At 45.0% G+C, this 22,012-nt stretch overlaps 1 protein-coding gene across 4 annotated transcripts in view; it reads right to left on the bottom strand.

Annotated features, from left to right (window-relative positions):
- Positions 1-115: 115 nt before the first annotated feature.
- The window catches only part of usp24 (ubiquitin specific peptidase 24), a 43,760-nt gene continuing 21,863 nt past the window's right edge, over positions 116-22,012 (bottom strand). For 2 of the 4 annotated variants that reach the window (XM_012866347.3, XM_021318417.2), the window contains 44 exons: positions 21,827-21,942; positions 21,608-21,674; positions 20,247-20,357; positions 20,064-20,162; positions 19,806-19,979; positions 19,632-19,717; positions 19,171-19,279; positions 18,807-18,962; positions 18,619-18,716; positions 18,335-18,430; positions 17,414-17,636; positions 17,154-17,316; positions 16,792-16,953; positions 16,637-16,707; positions 16,398-16,558; positions 16,263-16,324; positions 15,940-16,131; positions 15,731-15,845; positions 13,919-14,063; positions 13,725-13,844; positions 13,498-13,623; positions 13,324-13,422; positions 13,149-13,231; positions 12,920-13,061; positions 12,711-12,830; positions 12,378-12,592; positions 11,403-11,527; positions 11,135-11,276; positions 10,866-11,016; positions 10,661-10,756; positions 10,456-10,559; positions 9,933-10,046; positions 9,133-9,340; positions 8,934-9,023; positions 7,394-7,496; positions 7,189-7,307; positions 6,968-7,081; positions 6,830-6,895; positions 6,669-6,735; positions 6,492-6,570; positions 5,614-5,689; positions 4,898-4,984; positions 4,689-4,799; positions 116-3,993 (listed from right to left, as the gene is read on the bottom strand). In XM_012866347.3, the coding sequence (XP_012721801.2) occupies positions 3,931-3,993; positions 4,689-4,799; positions 4,898-4,984; positions 5,614-5,689; positions 6,492-6,570; positions 6,669-6,735; positions 6,830-6,895; positions 6,968-7,081; positions 7,189-7,307; positions 7,394-7,496; positions 8,934-9,023; positions 9,133-9,340; positions 9,933-10,046; positions 10,456-10,559; positions 10,661-10,756; positions 10,866-11,016; positions 11,135-11,276; positions 11,403-11,527; positions 12,378-12,592; positions 12,711-12,830; positions 12,920-13,061; positions 13,149-13,231; positions 13,324-13,422; positions 13,498-13,623; positions 13,725-13,844; positions 13,919-14,063; positions 15,731-15,845; positions 15,940-16,131; positions 16,263-16,324; positions 16,398-16,558; positions 16,637-16,707; positions 16,792-16,953; positions 17,154-17,316; positions 17,414-17,636; positions 18,335-18,430; positions 18,619-18,716; positions 18,807-18,962; positions 19,171-19,279; positions 19,632-19,717; positions 19,806-19,979; positions 20,064-20,162; positions 20,247-20,357; positions 21,608-21,674; positions 21,827-21,942 (5,226 nt within the window). In that variant the 3' untranslated portion in view covers positions 116-3,930. Of the gene's footprint in view, positions 3,994-4,688; positions 4,800-4,897; positions 4,985-5,613; positions 5,690-6,491; positions 6,571-6,668; positions 6,736-6,829; positions 6,896-6,967; positions 7,082-7,188; positions 7,308-7,393; positions 7,497-8,933; positions 9,024-9,132; positions 9,341-9,932; positions 10,047-10,455; positions 10,560-10,660; positions 10,757-10,865; positions 11,017-11,134; positions 11,277-11,402; positions 11,528-12,377; positions 12,593-12,710; positions 12,831-12,919; positions 13,062-13,148; positions 13,232-13,323; positions 13,423-13,497; positions 13,624-13,724; positions 13,845-13,918; positions 14,064-15,730; positions 15,846-15,939; positions 16,132-16,262; positions 16,325-16,397; positions 16,559-16,636; positions 16,708-16,791; positions 16,954-17,153; positions 17,317-17,413; positions 17,637-18,334; positions 18,431-18,618; positions 18,717-18,806; positions 18,963-19,170; positions 19,280-19,631; positions 19,718-19,805; positions 19,980-20,063; positions 20,163-20,246; positions 20,358-21,607; positions 21,675-21,808; positions 21,943-22,012 lie in introns of all 4 variants that reach the window. The other 2 variants (XM_012866349.3, XM_021318418.2) reach the window with 2 other exon arrangements.

The raw sequence follows: 22,012 nt of genomic DNA, 5'->3' as shown, positions 1-22,012 counted from the left end.
TCTCACGTCGCTGCCAAGCCATTTTGTCCCACGCGCCTTTCAACCTCATCGGGGTTTCACTTCTGCACAGCTCTCTTGAGGTCCCAACATCACATTTCAATCAAATCGAGGTCTAGACTGTAACTAGGGCATTGCAGAGCCCCACGTTCATTTATTTTTCATACCGTTGTGGAGTTGCTGCTGGGTTTGGGATCTAATTTCCTCCAAAACAGGGCGACGCTCTTACATTTGACACCAGAAATCTTTGGCGACAGTTTATGTTCATCCTGCAACAATGGGCCAAGTCATCTCTCCTCCACCACCGTGCTTGATTGCTGGAATAAGGTGTTTATGTTTTTTTGCTAAACATCTCTGCTTTGGCCTCATTGTTTCAGGCGTTATAATAAACAGGTAACAGTGCAGTCGATGCATAGAATCACCATTAACTGCAGCTTTATCAATTGCATGTAGAGACTAGTTTTCCCTCCTAATTCCTTGCAATTCAGCAGTGATATTGAACAGAGAACGTATGTGAACATACAATTGCAAGCCTTGCAACAGACCTTGTCAGACTTAGATTTTAGCTGGAAAGTGAACGGCCACCTGAGGCTCAAGTCTTTTTACCCGGCTCCAACAATATTTCTGTCAGGACACGCCTGCTTATAGCCCCATTTATCTCTACATTAACTGTGAACAAAAGTATTCCCACAGCATGATACTGCCATCGTCGTGTTTCAGGATGAGCGTGGGGCGTTCAGGGTGATGTGCAGTGAGCTGTGGGCCTCTTTGCCGCTGCGCTCCTTGACCGGTCATGCCCTGGAGGCTTCGCAGTTCCACAACGGCCTCTCCATTTTCAGATGACGGATTTAACAGCGCTCCTGTTTTAATCCTTCTCCCTGACCTGTCTGCTGTGTTCTTTGGTCTTCATGACGCTGCTTGTTCACTAAGAAACATCTGAGGGTTTACACCAATAAGTAATTACACACAAGGGGACTCTATTTGACCAATTTGCTGACTTCTGAGGGCATTTGGTTGTAGTGAGTTAGGGGCTAGCACAAATACTAACCACCGTTTGGGTTCTAAAAAAAACAAAAAAAAAAAAAACTTCCTTTCCACTTCAGTGCTACTCTCTGTTGGCTTATCACACAAACCCCCGTTAAAATTTGAGATTGTATGGTGACAAAATGAGAAAAAGTTCAGAGGGTGTGAATACTTTTGCAAAGCCCCGTCAACCCTATGAAAGCAGCAAGGGGTGATTTTAGTTTCTCACCAACAACCTTTCCTCTGGGTTTGTTTGAGTGTAATATGGAATGAAATGGTGGAAAATGTGTTTCTGTCAGATGTAAATGATTTTAGAATCGGCTGAAAACCAGATGTGTTAAATATCTCTTCAGACTTAATACCTGAAAGTTGGGAGAGGGGTGTGCTTTCTTTTTTTTTCAACGACCGTTCGAAGAATCGGGACGATGCGCAGACATGCACGAAAACTATCTTTACAAAGGTTTGTGCATTGCAGTTTATTTTATATCAAATTTCCCCTTAATCAAACTCTGATGTACAAATTAAAATTGAGTTTTTTTTTTAACATGCATTACAGATTGCTGCGCTCTCAGAAGTGATCTTTCCAAATTGAAACACAGTAAAAACCCGTATGGATGCCAGTCCCCAACCCACGCACCTGCTCGTCCCTCCCCGCATCCCAGAATAAAACAAAAGACCGTTTTAGAGCCCCTGCCCCGTCTTCAAATCCTTGCGTGTCGGTGTAGAGGAGGGCCGAACTTATACGAGACGCTCTCGGCTGGATGCAGCTCGCGTTGCCATGGCCACGTGTCGCCTGGCACAGACGGCGCGCTGCTCCCTCGCAGAGCACGGAGCGAGTCGAGCGGAGCGGAGCGGCCTCGTTTGTGTCAGTAAGTGCTAATGATACCTAATCACACAGCAAACAACACGGGGGGCTGATTTTTGATCCGTCACGCTGAAGAAAAAAAAAAAAAAGCACAAACTTCACCACCACACATGCAAACGTGCCGGAGAGCACGTCGTGACATTCACAGCTAATGAGACCGAGGGGAAGGAGGAGGGGGGAGGAGGGGGTGAATGGAGGGGCTAGAGCAGTGTTTTCCTCTCTCTGGGGCTGTGAGGATGCCGTGGAGCATCGGTGAGTTCAACACAAAGCCCGTCGGCATCGTCGCCTCACACTGTAGGTCCTCACACTGTAAACATTGACCTGTGAAAGCTGAGAGTCGACCCGCTGAGCTTGTGTGAGCGACAGAGCCGCCTCCCCTGAACTACAGACTACACCGGTTTCTACTAAGCCTCCCTGCCTGGGAACAGAGTGAAAAAGAAGCAGCATTTTTACCATCGCCTAGACCCCCCCCCATGTACGCCGCAACCCCTGCCAGCTACATTCACGAGGACCCTTAGTCACACAACACAGAGGCGATTCCCTGTGTGGCCTGGGACAGGAATGGAGATGAGCGAGCCCTGTTGCGCTCCCACAGCCAGCTCAAGTGACTACAGGAGACGGCGGTGAAGCAGGCGACTGAAGATGTGAGGGCGGCGGCTTAAATCGGGAGATTAAGGCACTTTAAGACTCCCGACAATTGGTGTAAGGGGCGACGTTTGTCTCCAGCGAAAACTGGAGCTACGTCTGGGTTAAGCTCACCCGTGAGTGTGTACGAAGGCAAACGGACGCAAAGAAGGCAAAGCAAAAAGAAACAAAAAAATAAAAAAGCCAACAGATCAGAGGTAACAATGAATTGAGGAGGACCTGTGTGCAAATGTGAGCGAGCTGAATGAGTCATTCTCCGTGTGCATGTGTGTGAATGTAACCCTTGGCACCTGAAAACAAAACGAAACGAAGAAAACGTGCTCCTGAGCTTCCCTTCAGTCGGCACTGGTGGCCTGCCAAGACTGATCCGAGCGCTCCCAGATCAGGTTGCATAAGGCTGAGGATCGTCCGTCGGATGAAAGCCATCCGGAAAAAGAAAAAAAGAGAAAAAGTGGCAGAGAGATGAAAATGCGGAGGTGGAAAGCAATGGAAGTCGGCCCGTCAGCGGGAGGAACAGAGGGAGAGGGGATTGAGTGCTGACTATGGCACTGCTAGTCTGAGATCTGCTGATCTGTCCTGATCCTGACACACACACGCCGTCCCTGTGGCCCCGGGTCAAAGGTCCGGTCACAGGGAGAGCGGCTCGAGTAAGTGGCACTGCAACCATTGCTAAAAGCAAAAAAAAAAACAAAAACAAACAAAAAACAGAAGAAGAGCACAGCACCAAGCTGCTCTGGAGGAACTGACCCACGCTGCTGTACATCACAATAGCCTGGGCTGGACCATAAAGTGCATACTGAACCCCACCCCTCCCCACCCCCCCACCCCCAGGAGCTCGTGTGGAGGTGTTCCTGTACAGACACACGTCTAGGAGTTCCTCTAGAGCAGCTCTAATGTGGCCTCCTTCATTTTGCATGGCTGTGGAGAAGACTTTAAAATATTATCTTACACTGGAAATCTTTTTTTACCTATGGGACACATCTTAATTACAACGTGAACATGCCCGTCGCAAATACATATTGGCAAACATGAGCAGAACATCGGTAAAACACCGCCCGAGCCCATCCCCCACCTCCATGTCATTCTGAGTGAACGAGTGAATATAAACGGCTAGACGGAAGTCCTCCGTGAGGGCGCGTCCCCGCCCCGATCGGCTACGGTGCCCACTTAAAGATAATTTGTCGCCACCGTCCCGCTGGCCGCTCTGAAAGGAAGTAATTCATGATTCATTCGCCGCTCCTTGGTTGCCCTGGCGACCGAGAGAAAGTGTCCTGATTGGCTTCCTGTGGGCAGTCCCCAAGAGTCCAGACCAACCAGAGGGCAAAGCGCCGCCCATTTTCGAACCGGCCGCCTGGACCTGTGCCGCCGCTCCGTCGGAGTAGTCCCGCCAGCCGGAGGAGTTAGGAGTCCACGTCTTCTAGATCGCTCTTTGAATCGCCGAGCATCATGGGAGACTCTGAGCCCTGGGGGGACAGAAGAAGAAGGTGAAAATGAATGCGATAAAAGTACACCTTTATTGTGCTTCGCAAAAGTATTCAGACCTTCTGGCAAACAAAACCTCTAAATAAATACCCAAGCCACAACTTTCAGATTTCTAATAGAAAGAAATCGACACCCAGGCAACGTCTTCTTTCAACGTGACAAGTGTGCGCTACTTTTTCTTGCTCTAGCACATTAAACCCCCAATAAAAGGCATTGAAGTTTTGACATTTCGTCGCACCCATCGCAAACTTCAAGATGATACGGATGCCTTTGAGAAGGGATGTAGGTGTTACTGGAGGTAGAAACATAAAATCAATTGTGAAGCATCCGTGAGCCGGGAAGTGACACCGGGATTATAATTTCAATGAAACCCACTCGTTTTATGTTCTATTCATACCAGAAAAACTCAGACAATCCCGTGTAGGCATGCTGACAAGCACAGCAAGAGTGCAAAGAAAGAAACGGCTTTGAATCCACGGCTAATAACAACCGTAGGAGGGAACAAACTGCCTTCTCAAAGCTTTCCACAGAAGCCAGTGAGCTTAGCCATTTTTCCTCCATTGTTTTCTTTCTTCCCCGGCTGTGTGAGCTGAATGTGAGCCGCTCTCACAGCGTGAGTCACTTCACATCCCTGCTGCTCCAAGCAGCCGGCAGGGCTGCTGGCGATGATGACTACCTGTCGGAGGCTGCGCTCTGCGTTTTCGTTCGCCGGGCTGCCGTCGGAGCCGTTGCTGCTGCCGGACTGCTCCTTCTCGTTTAACAACGCCGTGGCGTAGGCCAAGGTGTCCTGCAGGTGTCAGCGCACGCACACAAACACAAAGACGTGAGGTTGGCAGGGAGCGGAGGAGAGAGAGAGAGACCATGTACATTCACGCGTGTGAGTACCTGTGCAGAGATGGTGCGCTGGAAGGTTTTATTGGTGGACGTCTCATTGGAGACATTACTCTGTGGGGTCCAGTAATGCTCAGTCATCTGCAGGCAGAAACAAAAAGGATCTCATATGAGACATTGAGACCCCAATGCTAGAGACAAACTCAATCCCAGGAATCATATCCATTCTGGCACGTAAAATGATGGCTAACCGCACTTCCTGATCAAACTCCTGTTGCTACGGCATCCGTGATCAAAACCAATCCAAGGAGTAATCTGCTTTCATTAAATATCTGCAGCAATCCCAGCAGGATGTGCCGTCACATTACATTTTATGACATTTAAAGCAAAGCATCAACATTATGCAACTTTTTTTTTAGGTTTAGCCCAGAACTCCACTGCATTCACTGCATTTTATCGGCTGAATTGTCAACGAGTCACATCAAAACAGGAAGTAAATACGCCAACGCTGGCCCGGCACTAAAGCAAAGTCCTCTTCATGAAAACGTGAGACACAAGTTTATGAAAGACTCCAGCTGATTGTGTCGAGTCAGAAATAAGGCGTGGTTTTGACCGACGTGTTGTTAGATCATCATGTTGAGACTGACTGCTGAGCTTTTGTTGCTGGTTGAAGCCCCAAATTAAACCCAAACCAATGCAACCGAAGCCCCCAGAACAGTGATAAATATCTATTACTGTATTTTTCTAGAAGAATCATTTAAGAAGCATGCCTTTTTCTGAAGCCACTGCACGGCCCAGCTCCAGTGACCGGACAGGTCTTTGAAGTAATCTTTGGCTGGAGGACATCTGCACAGGAAATATTGAAAGGAGACACAAATACATGTAAATATGTTTAAACATGAGTTATATAATAATACAAGACAATTAACAAATGGCAACAAACTTCCCAGGTGGGTGTGGTGTGAAACACAGAAGGAATATGCCGACACCAGGAGGTTTAAATAACCTGCCTAATCCTACTGAACAAAATAAAAAGTGGCAGTATTGACTTAGTAAAAAGCCATATTTATTCTGCAGGGGACGTCTTGTCCCCACTGAATAAATGGACTCGACATACAGTTATTTCTCAGTATTTTATAAAGAGGTAGGGGGTTTATCTGAGCAGCCAATAGACGTGGAGGCTGCTGTAGATTTAACAATACAATTAGCATGGGCAGCTACTTATAACGGTAAACAGAGCTTTGAAAAAGTTATGGTTTCACTCAGCTCCGATGGGTTAAGCCATTTTAATGAGATGCCTGAGAAATTGTTGGATAGTATATACCATACAAAGCATGGAGTAACACTCCTACCAGCTATTGATGCGCAGCCACAAGACTCCTACACCTAACACTCACTTATGAGGGACAAAACACTTGAAACCGACTACAAATTAAAGCAGATGTTCTTTATGCATTTTAATAAAATAACAAATGCATGTCATTGATAAACATCAGCATAACTGTAATAATCAACATTGTAGCATTTCAGCAGCAGAGGGAATAAATGTTGCGTTTCTGTTTACAGCAGTGAGACGGTGAGAGCTGAGAGTCTGGCCCCCGGCTCTCGTCTACGGCACGACCTGCCGTCTGAACCTCTGGATACTCACTTCTGAGCTAACGTGACCAGGAACTTTACACACTGGTAGCAGCGCCTGCTGTCCACATTGTTGCTCTGGTGCATCAAAGCTGCGGGACGACAGTGACGTGTTAATTTTGTACCGATTTGAGATTGTGACGCTTTAATTCACAACCTTAAACCGGCCGCTGCGGTAATAAAGACCTACCTAACAAACCTTTTTCTGACTCAAAGGCGTACTTGAGTCTCTGGGACTGCAGAGGGTCCTCAACCACCTAAGATGAAGGATTCAGTGGAGGTTAAAGCGCAGGATTACAAACAGAGGTCAAACAGCGATGCTGCGATAAGAGCGAGTGAAGTGATGCTCACGAGTATCTCCTGCAGCATCTGGAAAACGTTCTTCAGCTCGTGAGGTGGAGCCGTCTCCAGCTGACTCTGTGAGACGGACAGGCTTTCTTTAGAGCTGATCGCTTTTTATATCACTGAATTAGAGAGACGCTTGTGTACCTTTAGCAGCTGCAGCACTCCCAGGGAAAAGCCCTCATTACAGTATGAGCAGTAGGTGACCATTTCTATCAGAAGAGACAGAGGCCCTGACAGCTCACGCATTGCAAACATCACCTGGAAGATGATCACAGTGAAATAGCAGCGCATTAGTGAAAGAACTTCTGTCTTTTGCCGGTTTCTTCTCAAAGCTGAAGCCCAGAAGAGCTGATTTGCGTGTTAACCTCGAGAAGGTAAGGCTGTCCCTCTGGAGTGAAGAGCGATGCGAGAATGTCAGGGTGGAGCGGGAGGAGAGAGCCGGAGGACTGGACGCTACTCGCAGGCAACTTGGATCCTCCTGGAGCTACGGGGGGGAGAGATTGAATGAAGCTACAGGGCTGACATACAACGAACGAGAAATCTGGGGATTTAATCCCAGCCGTGGCTCACCGAGGGTCCGCTGGGGGGTCAGGTCCGAGTGCAGCGTCATGAGCGCAAGAGTGCTGTGGAGGTGGAGGAACTCCCGAGCTTGAGCTGGACTCCACCGTCGGTTCTGGAAGAAGAACAAGAGGCAACTTAGGATGCCTAGAATCCTTTTTAAAACTTTCACACAGAGCTTACATCATTAACTGGAAAAGAAACAAATCTCCAAACACAAGTGTCAACATTACAGACTTTTTAAAGTGAAATTTCCATTATCCTCCAGAGCAGTTTAAAGTTACAGTTTATGGACTGTTCTTACAGGACATCCTGCAGCTGTAAGTTTATTCCTGTAAGAGCACCCACTACACATCAGCATGAATGCTTTATTTACTAATGTCTAGGGCTGGACAGTTAATCAGCATTATAAAAAACGCAATTTCCAAGTCGCAGAGGTCTGCAATTACTGACTATGTCGCAATTAATGGATAAAACTCGCTCTTCATGTGTCGGTAATGTGTTTAAAGTGGGTTTGCCTCCACATGGAAGGGAAGAGAGATGCAGCAGTGAGATAATCTAATTTTATTACTTGTTTCAGAGTTTATATAATCATACTTTTTACCAGAAACTTTCAAGAATCTCACCATAGCATTAAGTACCGGTCAATCAGTTTAATACATAGACTTGCTTGTTGGTTGCTCTTTATGTTCAACAAGGATTGATGTTCAAATCAATTAAAAGCTGTTCTCTTGAATAATAGTATTCTGATTAATATAAACAGATTTTTTTTTTTTTTTTTTTTTTTTTACAAACATTTTTATCTTTATCTGTTGCTTGTGGTTAATGCAGAGAAAAGTCAAAATTAAATGACGATTATGGTTGAATTAAATCGTAATTTTGATTTTTGGCAAAATCGTACAGCCCTACTTTTGTTTAATCCACACAAGATCAAAATTATACATATAAGCTCAAATACATGCATCCAGAGAGACCAATGTCTGTTGACGGTCCTGAGGACTAACAATGGTTTCTGGTCATCAGCAAAAGCCTGCAATGATTCTTTTTTATTTTAGCAGATGGGAAGTTCTTCTTTCAAAGAAACATAAGATATTATAATTTTTCCCTCACATAATGAATTCTTCCTGGATATTTGACCAGTCTAATCAGAATGCTTGGAGCTGATTGGTTGGTTTCCTGGTGAAAAACCGGCATTATCCCGGTGCGGTCAGGTCCGTTAGAGAAGGTTAATGTTTTCCTGCTTAGAGGAGTGTTATTAACCCATTATTACCTGGATTAATTAGATGACATTTAATCAGTTAATGAGCGTATGAAAACTTTTCACCAGATGTCTGAATGTGAACATTTATTTTCATTTCTTAGAGATGTTTCTATGGTGGTGAGGCTTTAATAAAAACAATATAAACTAATATTTGTTATTTCCTTGTTCATCCAGTAAACCCAGAAAGAAAATGCCATATTTTTCCAGACTGTATACGAGCTCCATTATTCTCACAAATTAAAAGCAGGGAAGTAAAACCCTTCCTAAGCCACATATATTTGGTGGTAATACCTGGTTGTTTTGGCGATTGGGCCCTAAAAGGAAGATGAGCATCCGACGGTAGGCTGAGTGCTTCAGCAGCAGCTGGCAGGGCCCGCAACCCTGAAGGCACAGGAACCACATCCAACACAACTTATCCTCAAGTTCTCCATGTAGACATTTTTTTATATCTTATTTATAGTTTAAGAGTTCACACTGTGCTGAGCATTACCCTCTGGGTAAAGTTACTGAAGAGGCTGAAGTACTGGGCACAGTTTTTCACATTTTCAGGAACGTCTTTGTCGAGCAATGACAGCAAGGCGTCGGTCAGACTGTCCAGTCCCGGGTCTCCAAAGTGCAGCGCGCTCTCCAGGGTTTTCTCCAGGATGGACGCCACCACCATCCTCAACTCCCGTACGCTGCACTCCAACAAACAAGCCCTGCAGCAGAGATGCCAACAATTAACATCTCACACGTGAAAGAAGTGCTCCAAAAGAAACCCGGAGAACCTTTTCTTTTTCTCGGTTTTACTGCTTTTGGCCTGGAAAACACATTCCAGACTCTGGCACTTGTTGGGAGAAGGCGTTCCCCGTGCCTAAACATCCGATGCTCGACAGCCAATCACATGTGTGAATAAAACAATCGCCCCATGATTACGAGGCAGAACAGTCCAAGCCAAAAGCACTTCTCTACAAACCTCCTACTTCAGGAAAACATCCTCCGCCTCCGAATATTTACATTCCAGGGACTGGCCCCGCTGTTTCAGCCAATCAGCATCCAGCGACTAGAAACGCTGGAGCGACACGCACGCTTGTTTTTCATACCCCGATGCACCAGGAGTTCTCCAGATGCCGACTCAGTGTTGGAGCAATCACACCATGTTATGAAGCAAGGAGGATGTCACAGAGTGCACGGATATTAATCGGGCATGGTTCCTAAAGCTGCAGGAGGCGGAGCCGCTTCACTCAGATGAGATCAGTGGATCCAGACAGCCTGCGGTGCAACACATCATCACTAGAGCTAGTGATTAACCTGATGATTTCTCGTCCCTCTGGTCCAACCAGGAACTGCACCATCCACTGACAAGCCTCGCTGCTCTTAGACAGCAGCACCTCCACCGCCGCCATCCATTCCTCTGTGTCCACCCTGCAGGCGACAGGCACAAAGTGAAAACGCTGCTTCTGATGAAGGCGCTGTAAGGTCACACGCTCCGCTGGCCTCACAGGTAGCGACATGCTAAACGCATTGAAGTAAACTAGTCATTTATAAAATCCCCGTTAAAAGTTAGTGTTCTTCCAGAACATTTTACTAGACGAGAGGACAGAGAGAGAGAGAGAGAGATGAGTCTTTGACATTTCTGTTTAGATTACATGGAGCTCTTCAGTTCACAGAACATAATCTGATCCATTTAGCAATTTGATTTGGATCACTGATCTGTTTAAAGTTACATTTAGTTTTAATTATGAGAAGGAGACATGAGGGGAAAAAGAAGGGCTATTTACACATCTTTACCAGGGTGGGTGAGAAATATGTCAGCATAGGATGCAGTGATTACCTGAGTTTCTTTTTGGTGTGCAAGTAGGTGTGGAAGAGAAAGTGAACAGCCAGCTGGAGGCTTTCTTTGGCCATAGGCTGGTAGTCTTGGTGCTTCAGTTTTGTCTGTGAAAAGGATTTTGATTACTGGACGGCATGCACTTTTATTCACAGACGTTGCAGTAGTTTGTCATCCCGCGAAACGAGAAACCTCGTCCGACACATACTGCGTTGACTGAAGCCAGGGAGAGGATGAAGCTGAAGTAGTCGCTGTTGTAGACGTCCCTGTTCCTCATGAACCTCAGGTTCTCGTCCCTAACCATCTGCAGAGCACACAAACAGCGGATCTTAATGCAAATGCCTTAATCCTTTCACCTTATGGGTTTAACATAGCAGGCCTTGTGTTAGGCAGGAGGCTCTAAGGCACTTTACCTGGAAGATGCTGGCGGGCATCTTCTCTACAAAGAGGCCCTTCTTCTCGCCTTTGCGAACCAGGCGGGTCAGGAGGGTGAGGCGGTCATTGTTGGCTCGAGGGGGGCGAGGAGAGGACTGAGGGGAGACGTCAGGCGAGGATGGGGCAGACCTGGTAAAAAACGAGGCAAAAACGGGGTTTAAAATAAATATATTATTCTTGAAGTGTTAAACACATTATTGTTAAGTATTATTATTATAATAAGGAGAAACATGGGAAGTTGGCTCACAGTGAAAGATCCTCGGCCTCCTGCCTCATGATGCTGACTCTGCTTTTCTTCGGCAGGCCAGGCGAGTTCTGGTCGCTGATCTTCTGGTAAAACAACATGTAGGCGTTCCAGTACCTCCGCCGCACATCAGGGTACGGGTTAGCTGGGAACACAGGCACACAGGTCAAGCTTCATCTATTGTTTACCTCAAAGGAAAAATTTAGTAAAAAAGAAAAAACACCCAAAAACAAAAGATTTAAAAAAAAAAAAAGCATCACCAAAAACTTACACTGGTCATAAACTTTGGGTCGATACTCTCCACCAAAACACTCGTACTCCAGAGTCTCATCATTCATATCGAACTCCTCAACCACATTGTCATTGAACTTGTACCAGCGCCCGCGGGCGTTTCCGCTGTAAGGAAAATATAGAAGAGACATGAAGAAGAAGAAAAAAAAAAAAAAAAAGAGTTGTGCATCAGAGACAAATAAAAACAAGCTGGAAAAGAATCTCTTACAGCTCCAGATGTTCTCATCTAATCAGGCAAATTCTACTTTCAGAGCAATAGATCCGACCCCAGTCGTAATGGTGGCCCATTACTGTCTGATAGGCCACACATATTGTTAGTCTTGTTGAATTTTCTAACCTACCTTTATCACTGATATTGTCATTTTCTGTTCCTGAAGAAAACATCTAAACTGTTTTATTGTCTGGCACTAGGTAGGATCTTATGTTTTAAGCACCAATCAGGCATATTCTGCATTTGAGTAATAAACCTGGCTTTCATTGCCCTCAAAGCCAACAGCTGATAGTGGCTGAGATGCTGGAGCTCACAAAGATCGCTGGGGAGATCGTGATGATGATGGGGGGTGGGGGGGGGGGGGGGGGGGGGGTTCAGCAGCCCTGCTGTGCAACATAAACATATATTTAACAAGAAAGTTATCGTTGCTTTTGGCTAAATGAATTGGATGTTTATGCTTTTTTGCTCTCTTGATTTTACTTTTTTTCCCATTATATGGGAAAAGCATTACCTGATGTATAGGTTAACAAAAACTCAGCTTTAATAAGATCAGCATGTTATCCCTGGCCATCTGTGGTCTCATTATAACCCACCACCCCGATGGGCCTTCCTATCTCCCAGAGCCAAACATCTGGAGCGGTTTATAACCTCCAGCAGCCCACACAAACTCTGACGGTGCATTCTGGCACCCAAAGGAGAACTTTCTAGACTCTGCCAGGAAAAACAAGAGCACCAGAGTCTTACCGTCTGTCTTTAATGAAGGAGTAGTAGTGTCCTGCGTGCGCTTGACCACTGTGGACTACAACACCCACAAGTTCATAGTTCTCTGAAATTGTAACTTTCTTCCTGGGGGATCCTCCTGAAGTGCCATCGCCTCTCCCCTCGCCTCCCTCCCCGCTGCAGTCCTGCCGGGCCATGCCAGACACCGTGTAGGGCTCCATGTTCAACACCCAGGGGAACTGGAAGTCACAAACAGCCACAAAGGAAACGTTTTAAGTTGAGGATTTCCTGTTCTGAACGAAGAACGGTTTCAAGCTGTAAGAAATGTGTTTTTAGGGTTGAAAAACGTCTTCTTACCCTGATCTGCTCATCGTACTTTATGGATCGTCCGCTTTCCCAGTCGAAGCCGAATCGCATGAGGTGGATGCAGAGAACGCTGGGTAGAGATTTGATGCAGGTCCGCTTCACTGTTGTTCTCTGTGCAGACAAGTAACACAACATGTTTTAGGATAAAAAATGTCAGAGAAACACTGTAGAGAGAATGAATTTAAGGTAAAAATCCAGACCTTCTCCTTGCACTTTTCACAGTAGTACGCGTTGCTGCCCTCGAGCACCTCTCCTCTGACAAACTGGTCCAATGAGATCTCCAGACTCTGGCAGGACGTCACTCCAAGGTTCAAGGCCATGAATGTTTCTTCCCGCTCATATCTGTGGAAGAAAGCACGCGCGTCAGTAAACGTATCAGGGAGCGACTCAAAGAGACGAGCTCTGGAGGAGCAACAACCTGTGCCTCACCTGTGTGGACAGTCTTTACAAATCTTCTGGTCAGAATAAATCCCTTGAAACGTGTTTTTGAAGATTTGTTCCCGACCCATTTTCTGGAGCCAAGACATTTTGAGAAAACGGTTACGTTGTTCAAAATACGAAGAAATACTTTCTGTTAAGGTTCCCGGTGTCTCGCAATCGATACCTTGAGATGTTCGTCAAGCTGGTCCACCAGGCTGGTGAAGAACTCGTAGGCATCCTGCTGCTCTCTGACGTACAGCTCCTTGTTCCACATCTTGAAGATCTGTAACACATTAGCATTTCAGTGAATACTAACTAAAAGCAGCAAACCCTCCTCAGCTTGATCTCTAGCTTTTACCTTCCAGAAGTTCTCTGGCACGTAGTACTGCAGCTTGCTCTCCATCAGGTGGCCAAACAAGGACTGGACCTGATAGAAGACGCTTTCCTCCGGCTGGTCTGTGTCGTCCTCGATGGACAGGAAGGCCTTGAACACAAACACGGGTCACTATTTAACCAGGGGTCTGCGCTCGGCAGGGTCTCTGGGCTGCATGGAGTTTAAGTAGCTGTGACAGACGGTGAGTGTACCTCAGGCAGGCCAGGCTGCATGTAGAGCTGCTGGAACACGGCGTTCATGTAACAAGTCGCTCCTCCGTTTTTCAACCCAACAAAACCCGAGACTGACCGGCTCTCCACAGGGGGTAAATACTGACGGGAGACACAAAAATGAATAAACACACACACAAAATGCACAGGGAGTATTGCGCCAGCCACCATCTTACATCGAACTCCTTGCAGAGCGACGGGTCGGACTGGTGGTGCATGGACAGGAGCTCTTTGGTGATGAGGCGCAGGTTTGGGAGCGAGCTGTCGGCCAGCATCACCAGGACCTCGTAGGCTGCCAACCTGCTGCTGGCTGTGCTGCACCTGGTCAGACGCACGTGTTAGTTTCACTGCTAATCCGAGGCAAAACTCACCGAGCTTCAGCGCTGCTGCAACAAGGCCTCACGACTGGAAACGTTGCGGATACCAACATGTTAGCATCAATATTCTGACCTAAATTTCAGTCTGCTGCAGTTCTTTACACGTGTGTGCATTGGTGCCAATAAATCGGGAAGTCAAAGCCACAGTAAGTCTCTGTTAGCTGCTCAACGCCATTAAATGTTGTCGGTTTGATCCATTATTTACTAAATTAATGATTATTTTAAGACTGCATCATTTAAAAATCACCCCAGAGAAACTCACACTTTGCAGAATTGCAATTAGAGAATAAGCTAAAGAAATCAGACATTACATTAGATTCTGTTCACTTTTAAAGCTTAAGTCTATAGTTCTGATGGGACCTGAACAGATAATAAAGTTTTGATTCATTTTCAAAGAATAGTTTTGACATTTTAATGCCATTTTCTATAATAGCGTTCTGTATTTTAACAACAAAAGCAAAGCAAAATGTACCAAGTGCAGAGAGTTACGTTTGGGTGTGTGTGGTTTATTTTTTAGAATCCAACATGAGCTCTGCTGCCAACTAGTGGTGAAATATGCAATTACTTGAAAAAGCTGGAGATCTTTTCCAAGAAATTGGATGATTGACCACAATTATACCTCAAAGTAATATGTTCCTAATAATTATCTGGATTTCATTAGGGTGCATCAAACTACATGCTGTTAGTTGATTTATTTATATGCTGGGAGTTCTTAGATTTGATGCATTTAATAAAAGAGGAGGAAAATCTTTTAGGTTTGTCAACATCTGAGATGCCAATCACCGGTCAGAGCTGATCAAGGGAACATTATTAAAATATGTCTGAATGATGAATCAAAACCAGACAAACAATTTGTATGGATGGTAAACGAAAAGGTTTGTCTTCTTTATTGTATAAAAAAAAAGTTTAATAGAAATATATTCTTTATCCTTTTGAATTGCATTCATGACTGAAATAAGTTGTGTTTGTTTCTATTCAATCTGATTATTTTTGGCTGTCAGAGACTGTTGAATATTCAGGAGTTTTTTTTATGAAGACATGCATAAATTGCTATTATAATTGGCACTATATGCATTGTATGTCATGATTTGCTTACCATTTTGGGTTGCAAAACAGCATGTGTGTATAAACTAATGAATTAGCTTTCGATTTGTGATGGAAAATTTGGAAAATCATTTTACTATTATTCAAAAGAGTAATCACACTGCAAAAACGGATCTAAAAACAAGTAAAATGTTCTTACAGTTAGTCTATTTGTCCTTGATTTGAGCCAGTAAATAAGATTATCTCCCAATGGAATGAGTATCTTTGCCCCTAAAATAAGATAATTAGACATCCTGCACTTGAAATAAGATGATGGAGATGAATTGTTCCAATTTTAAGTGGAAAAATCTTATTCTATGGGCAAATCATCTTATTTACCTGCTCAAATCAAGGACAAATACACTAATTTAAAGAAAATTTTACTTATTTTTAGTTATGTTTTGGCAGTGCAAAACTCTAAACAAAAAAACCTAAAGGAAATAGTTAATTAAAGGCGGGTCACTGGGGCTTTTAAACATCCACATTTTAGTCACAAACTGGACGGAGAAATCTACATGACAGCCGTACTTGGGGTGGAAGTCGTGGCTCGGGGCTGGAGACGGGGTGGGGTTGGAGCTGTTGATGATGATACGAGACGCTCGAAACAGGAAGTCATCGAGCAACTGCTGGATCAGAGATGGACCTGGGGGAAGAGTTTCCCAATCTCATGTGACAAGATTCCCAAAAAACCCAACAACACTGCGCTGTAGACAAGCTTTTCGGGAGGGTACACTAACCGAGGTGTTCTTTTTCGTTTCCACAGAGAGAGAGCAAGGTCTTGATGAGTCTGAGGTGTCCTGCCAGCAGGATGTTGTCTGCCTCGCTGGTCTCCATCTCAGAGCTCCAGCTGGGCTCAAAGTTGTCGAGCCAGGAAATCTCATCCTCCAGCATGTTGGCTGCACTCACTTTCAACACCTCCATCTCTGACGCTGAGGCGGATCAGGATCCACAAAGGAGACAAAACAATCAGATTTGTTTATGAGCAGAGGGCGAAGATCTAAACCAAACTCTTTCATCTGGTAAAATAATTCATATGACGGCTCTGGTGAAAGTCACTTACTGGTTAGGTCATCCAGAAGCTGGCACCTTAGGTCAAAATATTCAGTGCACTGGGACAGTAATCTGAGAGAAAGAGTCAACATGAGACAACTACAAGCGCTTTTAAAACTGTCAGGTGTGCTTCTTGCTTTGGTACCTCTGGTTGATGCCTCTCATGACAGACGTGGGACTCCATAATGGCAGCTGAGCGGTGAGAATGACCGACAGCAGGAACAGGTTGGGTTTCTGGACTTCAGGGAAGGCTGAAGTGTCAGACTGACTCAGAGTGTACAGCTGATCACAGGCCACACGGCGGATCTAAAGGAGGCAGAAGGAGAACTTTAATCCCGGCTCAGAAACATCCGCTCTGTGAAGTCTCTCCGGCGCGTGGTTTACCTCTGCACTGGGAGATCCCAGCAGAATATCAATAATGAAATCGCTGACGGAGGGAAGGGTGTAAAAAGAAGCTGGAGAGAGAAAGAGTACAGCGTGTAAAGTCTCTGTTATGCTGCCGATGCCGGCGCTGACAGAAATCTAGTGAAACATCTTACACATCTGCTGGCAGCGCAGCTGCAGACAGGTAACCAACAGCGACAAAGCCTCGCGGGCGATGATGGCGTCCTTGATGGAGACACTCTGCTGTCGGACACATATCCCAGCATGCAACGCTGTCGGGGTGGTCTCTCCTTCGCTGCTGGAGCTGCAGTTACTCCCTGCGGGACATTTGGGTTGCTTTCATTCCTTTAGGCTTTAAGCTTAAATAGCAGCAGCATTAGCAAGGTTTTAAACAGCATAGAGGATGATTATCAGACTTACTATCAGATATATGAAAACTAATTATTTTTATTTGACATTGAAAACTGCTCTTTACTGCACAGGAATGAAGAAACGTTAAGTAAGTTGTCCTTCCTACCAGTGCTGCTGACTCTGGTACGGACTCCCTGTGGTAGCAGCGAGCTGTGGGTCTCTCTGATTGGCTGCTGGCTACCGACGAGGTCCAGGCGGCCTGCAGCAGCAGCCCAGGTCAGACGCATGAAGCAGGCTACGGTTGAGGTAAAGTCACCGACTTCCATGGTCTAGATAAGCATCAGGAAAAGAACACTTAAAGAACATCCTGTGAAGTAAAATAAGTCTTCATTTCTATTAAAAAAATGAAAGGTTTTAGTGCAGTACCTGAATGGCAACACGAGCAGCGGGAATGATCTCCTCGACTCGAATGGACGAGCGCTCTGACAGAGACATCTGCCTGTAGGAGGACTTCTCGGGGGTCCCGCAGAGAGACAGCTGTCGTCCTGTCCGCCCCGCGTTACGGAACGGCCGAGACGACAGCGCATCGCCGTCCCTGATCACGTCATCGTCCAGCGCTGTGGGCATGCTCTGACCCACCAGAAGGAACCTGCAGAACCACACACAGCACGTCAAGTGTTGTTTGAGACACCCTTTGTGCCCGTTCTCTCTCCGCTGTAAACATTAGCGCTACATTTACTTTTTAGATACAGTGCCGTGGAAAAGTATTCACACCCTTAGCCCCTTTCTATAGTTTGTCATGTTACAACTACAGCCTTCAATGTGTTCTATGTTACATCAACACAAAGTAGGGCATAATTGTGCGGCCATTTTTTTTCCCTTCATTCATATTCACCCCAATTTAGTCTGACGCTACAAAATGCAGTTCAGGCATTTGTCTTCATCTAATCGGCTAACAGAGTCCAACTGTGTGGTTTGTCAATGACTCTAAACATATGGGCAAAAGTACCAGGGAACGATCCAGATCAGATCACATTTATGTGTGAGAATGACCTAGTCAAAGTCTAGACCTAAATCCTATTAGGAATCTGTGTCAAGACTGTTGTTCACAGTTAAAAGGTTTCTGGGTGCTCCTCCAATGCGCTGGAAATCAGCAAACTGTGAGGAGTATAAGGGCCAGCTAGATCAGAGCAGCTCCTATCCTCATGCTGTGGCCACATGCATTTTTAAAAACTATTTTGACAACTATGAACAAATGATGTTGCTCTGTCACCATAATAAATCGTGTAAAAAGCGTCAGATGTGCCATGTCTTTGTGAAAACTGGCTTTGTTTTGGCGCGCTGCACCTTGCTAGCTGAAGACAAATGGAGTAGACTCCTTGTCTGGTCTCGTAGTCCACTTCAGACGGGATTGAATCTCTCTGCATGACATTCACCACCAGACTGCAGAGAAAAACACAGAAGCACTGCTGTCAGGAGCACAACAGCAAAATACAGAGATGTGTTTCTGAAAGCAGATGCCACATGACATTAACATCCTGGTACATAATGTAGCCTGACACAATCATGCAAGTCCTGTTCATAGCTGAACACAGAAAATACAGAAAAGTTGTTTTGTTTCATCCTTTTACCTAAGGCCTCCGGCTTTAAGGAAGTTTTCACAGAAGGACTTGCTGCTGGTTTTGGCCATCTCATCATCCGATGTTGGCATCAGCTTGGAACTCAACACCTAACGCGCAGATAGAAACAAAACTATGATCCGATCCAAGGTTAGCACCCATCTTTGACATGCTTGCACGAGGAAGGGAACGCTGCATACCTCGAGATTGTAAAGCACTCTGAAGGTAGACATGCCGGGGGCAGAGGATCTAAAAAGTGACTCCAGGATGGATGCAGCACTGGGCTGATGCTGCTGTTTTGGTGTTACCGATGGAGAACGAGAGCCTGAGCCCTGACCAAGGGTGAAAAGAGTTTTCTACAACAGAAAAAGTCACAAGAGGGAGGAAAAAAATAGTGCGCGAAAAAACAAAACTAGAGCAAGTCTTCTAAAAATATGCATTATCCAGCACTGAGACTATAGCGCAAAGGCATAAAATCTGTCTAAAATCAAAAGAGGTCTTCAGAAGTATCAGGTGTGAGCTGCTGCCGAATGTCATGGTTTCTGAGAAGATACTTGCAGGTACCTGGTGGCTCCAGACGCTGGATTCTTTGGGAACAAAGTTGTCTAGTGCGTCCTGCACTTCAGGGTCTGTTGGAATTAGCAGCAGCAGCTTCCTCACACGAAGAATGATCCTAAACAGATAAAAGAGTTCTTTAAAAAACTGAAAAAAAAAGGATGAAAAGGGCATCTGAATTTAACCCTGAGACCATCTCATTCAACAGAAAATGACTTCCCAGGTTAATTCTGATCAACCATTATCGGACAAGTCGGATACTTGCATCCCTATTTCAAACTACGCTGACCAATCAGGTCTGCAGAGAGGATCACTGGGGCTTTTTCCCCAGTGGGGTGAGGTCTTATTGTTACGTAATGTTTGGCTAAATGTTTTATTCCTTCAGTTTGTTATAAGTATAAATTGTGACTTTAAGCTGGCACATATTTGGTGGAACAACATAATGATAAATCTGATAATGATAATCTCACCGAGGCTCATCAAGGTTGGCCAGCTGGTAAAGCATCTCAAACACATTGCACACCAACGCCATCACCACCCCAGGGAGGGACTTCTCCTGATGATAGAAGAAGACGGTCACAGTGCATCAGAGGTGATGTTCTCCTCCTCGTGCCTATAGTTAGAACAGTGATTTATTTTAATACCTGCTCCAAGGCGTAGGCTGAGTTAAAGACGGCAGAGCTGGAACTGCTAGAAGCCGAGGCTGAGGACTCAGAGCTGCCTGACGGAGTCCCGGTGCCGGAGCTCTTCACCGTCAGGCTCTGCTCGTCGCTGAAGCCGAGCTGAGAGAGCAGCTTCTGGTCTCGGTTCATGGTCAGCTAACAGATAACAGAAAATAAAAATCAACAAACATGCCCATGCAGCATGCTGAACATCAGAGGAACAAAATGAGAGGCGCCTACCACACTATCATTGGCGAAAATCTGGACGTTATCCACTGGACAGCTCAAGTGCTCGGAGATCTTCCACCGAATACTTCCTATCGTCTCGTTACTGTGGGTCTGCGGGGAAACGTGGCACATGTACGGTCAGGAGAGTTCAATTTTCTCTGCAGAAGATGAAGGCTTACCGTGAACCAAGAATACCTCGAGGGTGAATGTGTCTTTGGTTGACTCATAGGTGACGTGAAGAGTGACGGGGTGTCCGTTGAAAGAGGCCCCGTGAGGTAGAATAGTGCGAGGAAACGAGTACATATCCTAAAAATTTAACAGACAATATCCAGTCAGAATTGAAACCTAATTCTTCTCTGACACTGACCAACTAAAATCATGGAGCATAATTCTAATCTCATCGCTTGAGTCATATTTCTAAGAGAACCACCAATCAGGTCAATTTCTGATCTTTTTCTAAAGCTTTGATGTCTCCAGACTGAATGAAGCTAATGCTGATATGATGATGATGAAAGAACTAGTTCTAAATATTCTTTCCATCCACCGTGCTGCAAGCGGTGATTTGTTTAAATAGTCTGCAGCGCCACAGCCACTCCCAATACACTAAAGAGGAAGGCTTAACTATTTTAAAAACTTAGCACCATTAGCATGGTTAGCACTGAAAATGCAGCAGATTGCATGTGTATCACCAAAAGAACAAATATTGTTGCCTTTCCTCTAAAATATCCAAAAGCTGCCAACATTTCCAAACCCAGCATGGTCCATGACTTGAAAAATCAAAAGAAAAAACCTTTGCTGCAATATGTTCAGCCTTCCTTGTATCTGCTTCAAGTATCGCTCTCTTGTAGCCTGAATGAACCGCAGCTATTTATCAAAATGTTGTTTCCCTTCTTTATCTGCTGTTATACTCTTTCCTACCTTGCCATGTATGGTGTAATTTCTAAAAACACTTTATATAGCTTTACACATGGGGAAATGAAGGGGATTTTTTGTGGAACATCAAGTGTGCATGATGCGTTTGATGCGTTCCCGTTAAGCAAAGTATGCAATTACTGGGAACAATGTGGTCAAATTAACATCGTTCTGCTGTGACATGCCTTAAGTTTCACTTTTAGTTGGAGGCCACCAGATGTTCAGATGAGGTAACCTTCTGCACATAATTGTACAAGAATCTGTAATCAGCTGCTGCGATTATTCTGTTGCAGTGGAGCACATGCGTGGTTTATGTTGCATGTGAAAACTTCAGCATCCATGTGGCTAAACTTTTTGACCGGTCCCAACACATCTGTGGTAACCTGTTTTTTCTGGTGATCGAATTGTGTATATGATAGTGTTAAATGTGAAGGAAGGCGATGTGGTAGAGCTAGATGTTCAGTGCTAATGCGCAATAGCGTAGCAGATCTTTCTGCCTTCTCTGACTTCTGCTTTAAAAATATCAATGATACGTTGATTCTTCTTCTTACGGTAATAGCTTCCACACAGAAGAGTGTTATTAGCACAGTTATCGTGTTTTTAGGCAACATTTAGTTTTTAGGTAAACTCCAGCTATCAAATACCTCTATAGTGATGACGTAGCGTTCAGCCAACAACAGCAGTCTTTCAATGATCACCAGCTTTGTGGATCTAGAAATCCACAAAAACAAAAACAGCTCAGTTAGATTCAAACAACCAACGTTAAAAACTGCCGATTTCTTTTATCGTCACATTAATAAAGTATAAAACGATTGATGTAATAGGTTAAGTAACTATGCTCTTACCCAAACCCCCCTCTGTACCTGGAAGGTGATTGTACAGATGTGGCTACCGTTGGCATGGCAGTGGCCGTCAGCATCTTTGTTGCCTTGGTAACAGCATGGGTTAAAGTCGGCCCTCCCAGAGCCGAACTTGCGGCCTGGGTTAAAAAAAAAAAAAAAAAAAAAAAAAAAAACAGAACAGAAATGTGCTGTTGGTTGTTGATTTCT

Source organism: Fundulus heteroclitus, chromosome 9, assembly GCF_011125445.2.
Source record: "Fundulus heteroclitus isolate FHET01 chromosome 9, MU-UCD_Fhet_4.1, whole genome shotgun sequence".
Taxonomy (NCBI): Eukaryota; Metazoa; Chordata; class Actinopteri; order Cyprinodontiformes; family Fundulidae; genus Fundulus; species Fundulus heteroclitus.
The sequence above is the reverse complement of the archived record's forward strand: the minus strand, read 5'-3'. Positions and strand labels throughout refer to the sequence as shown.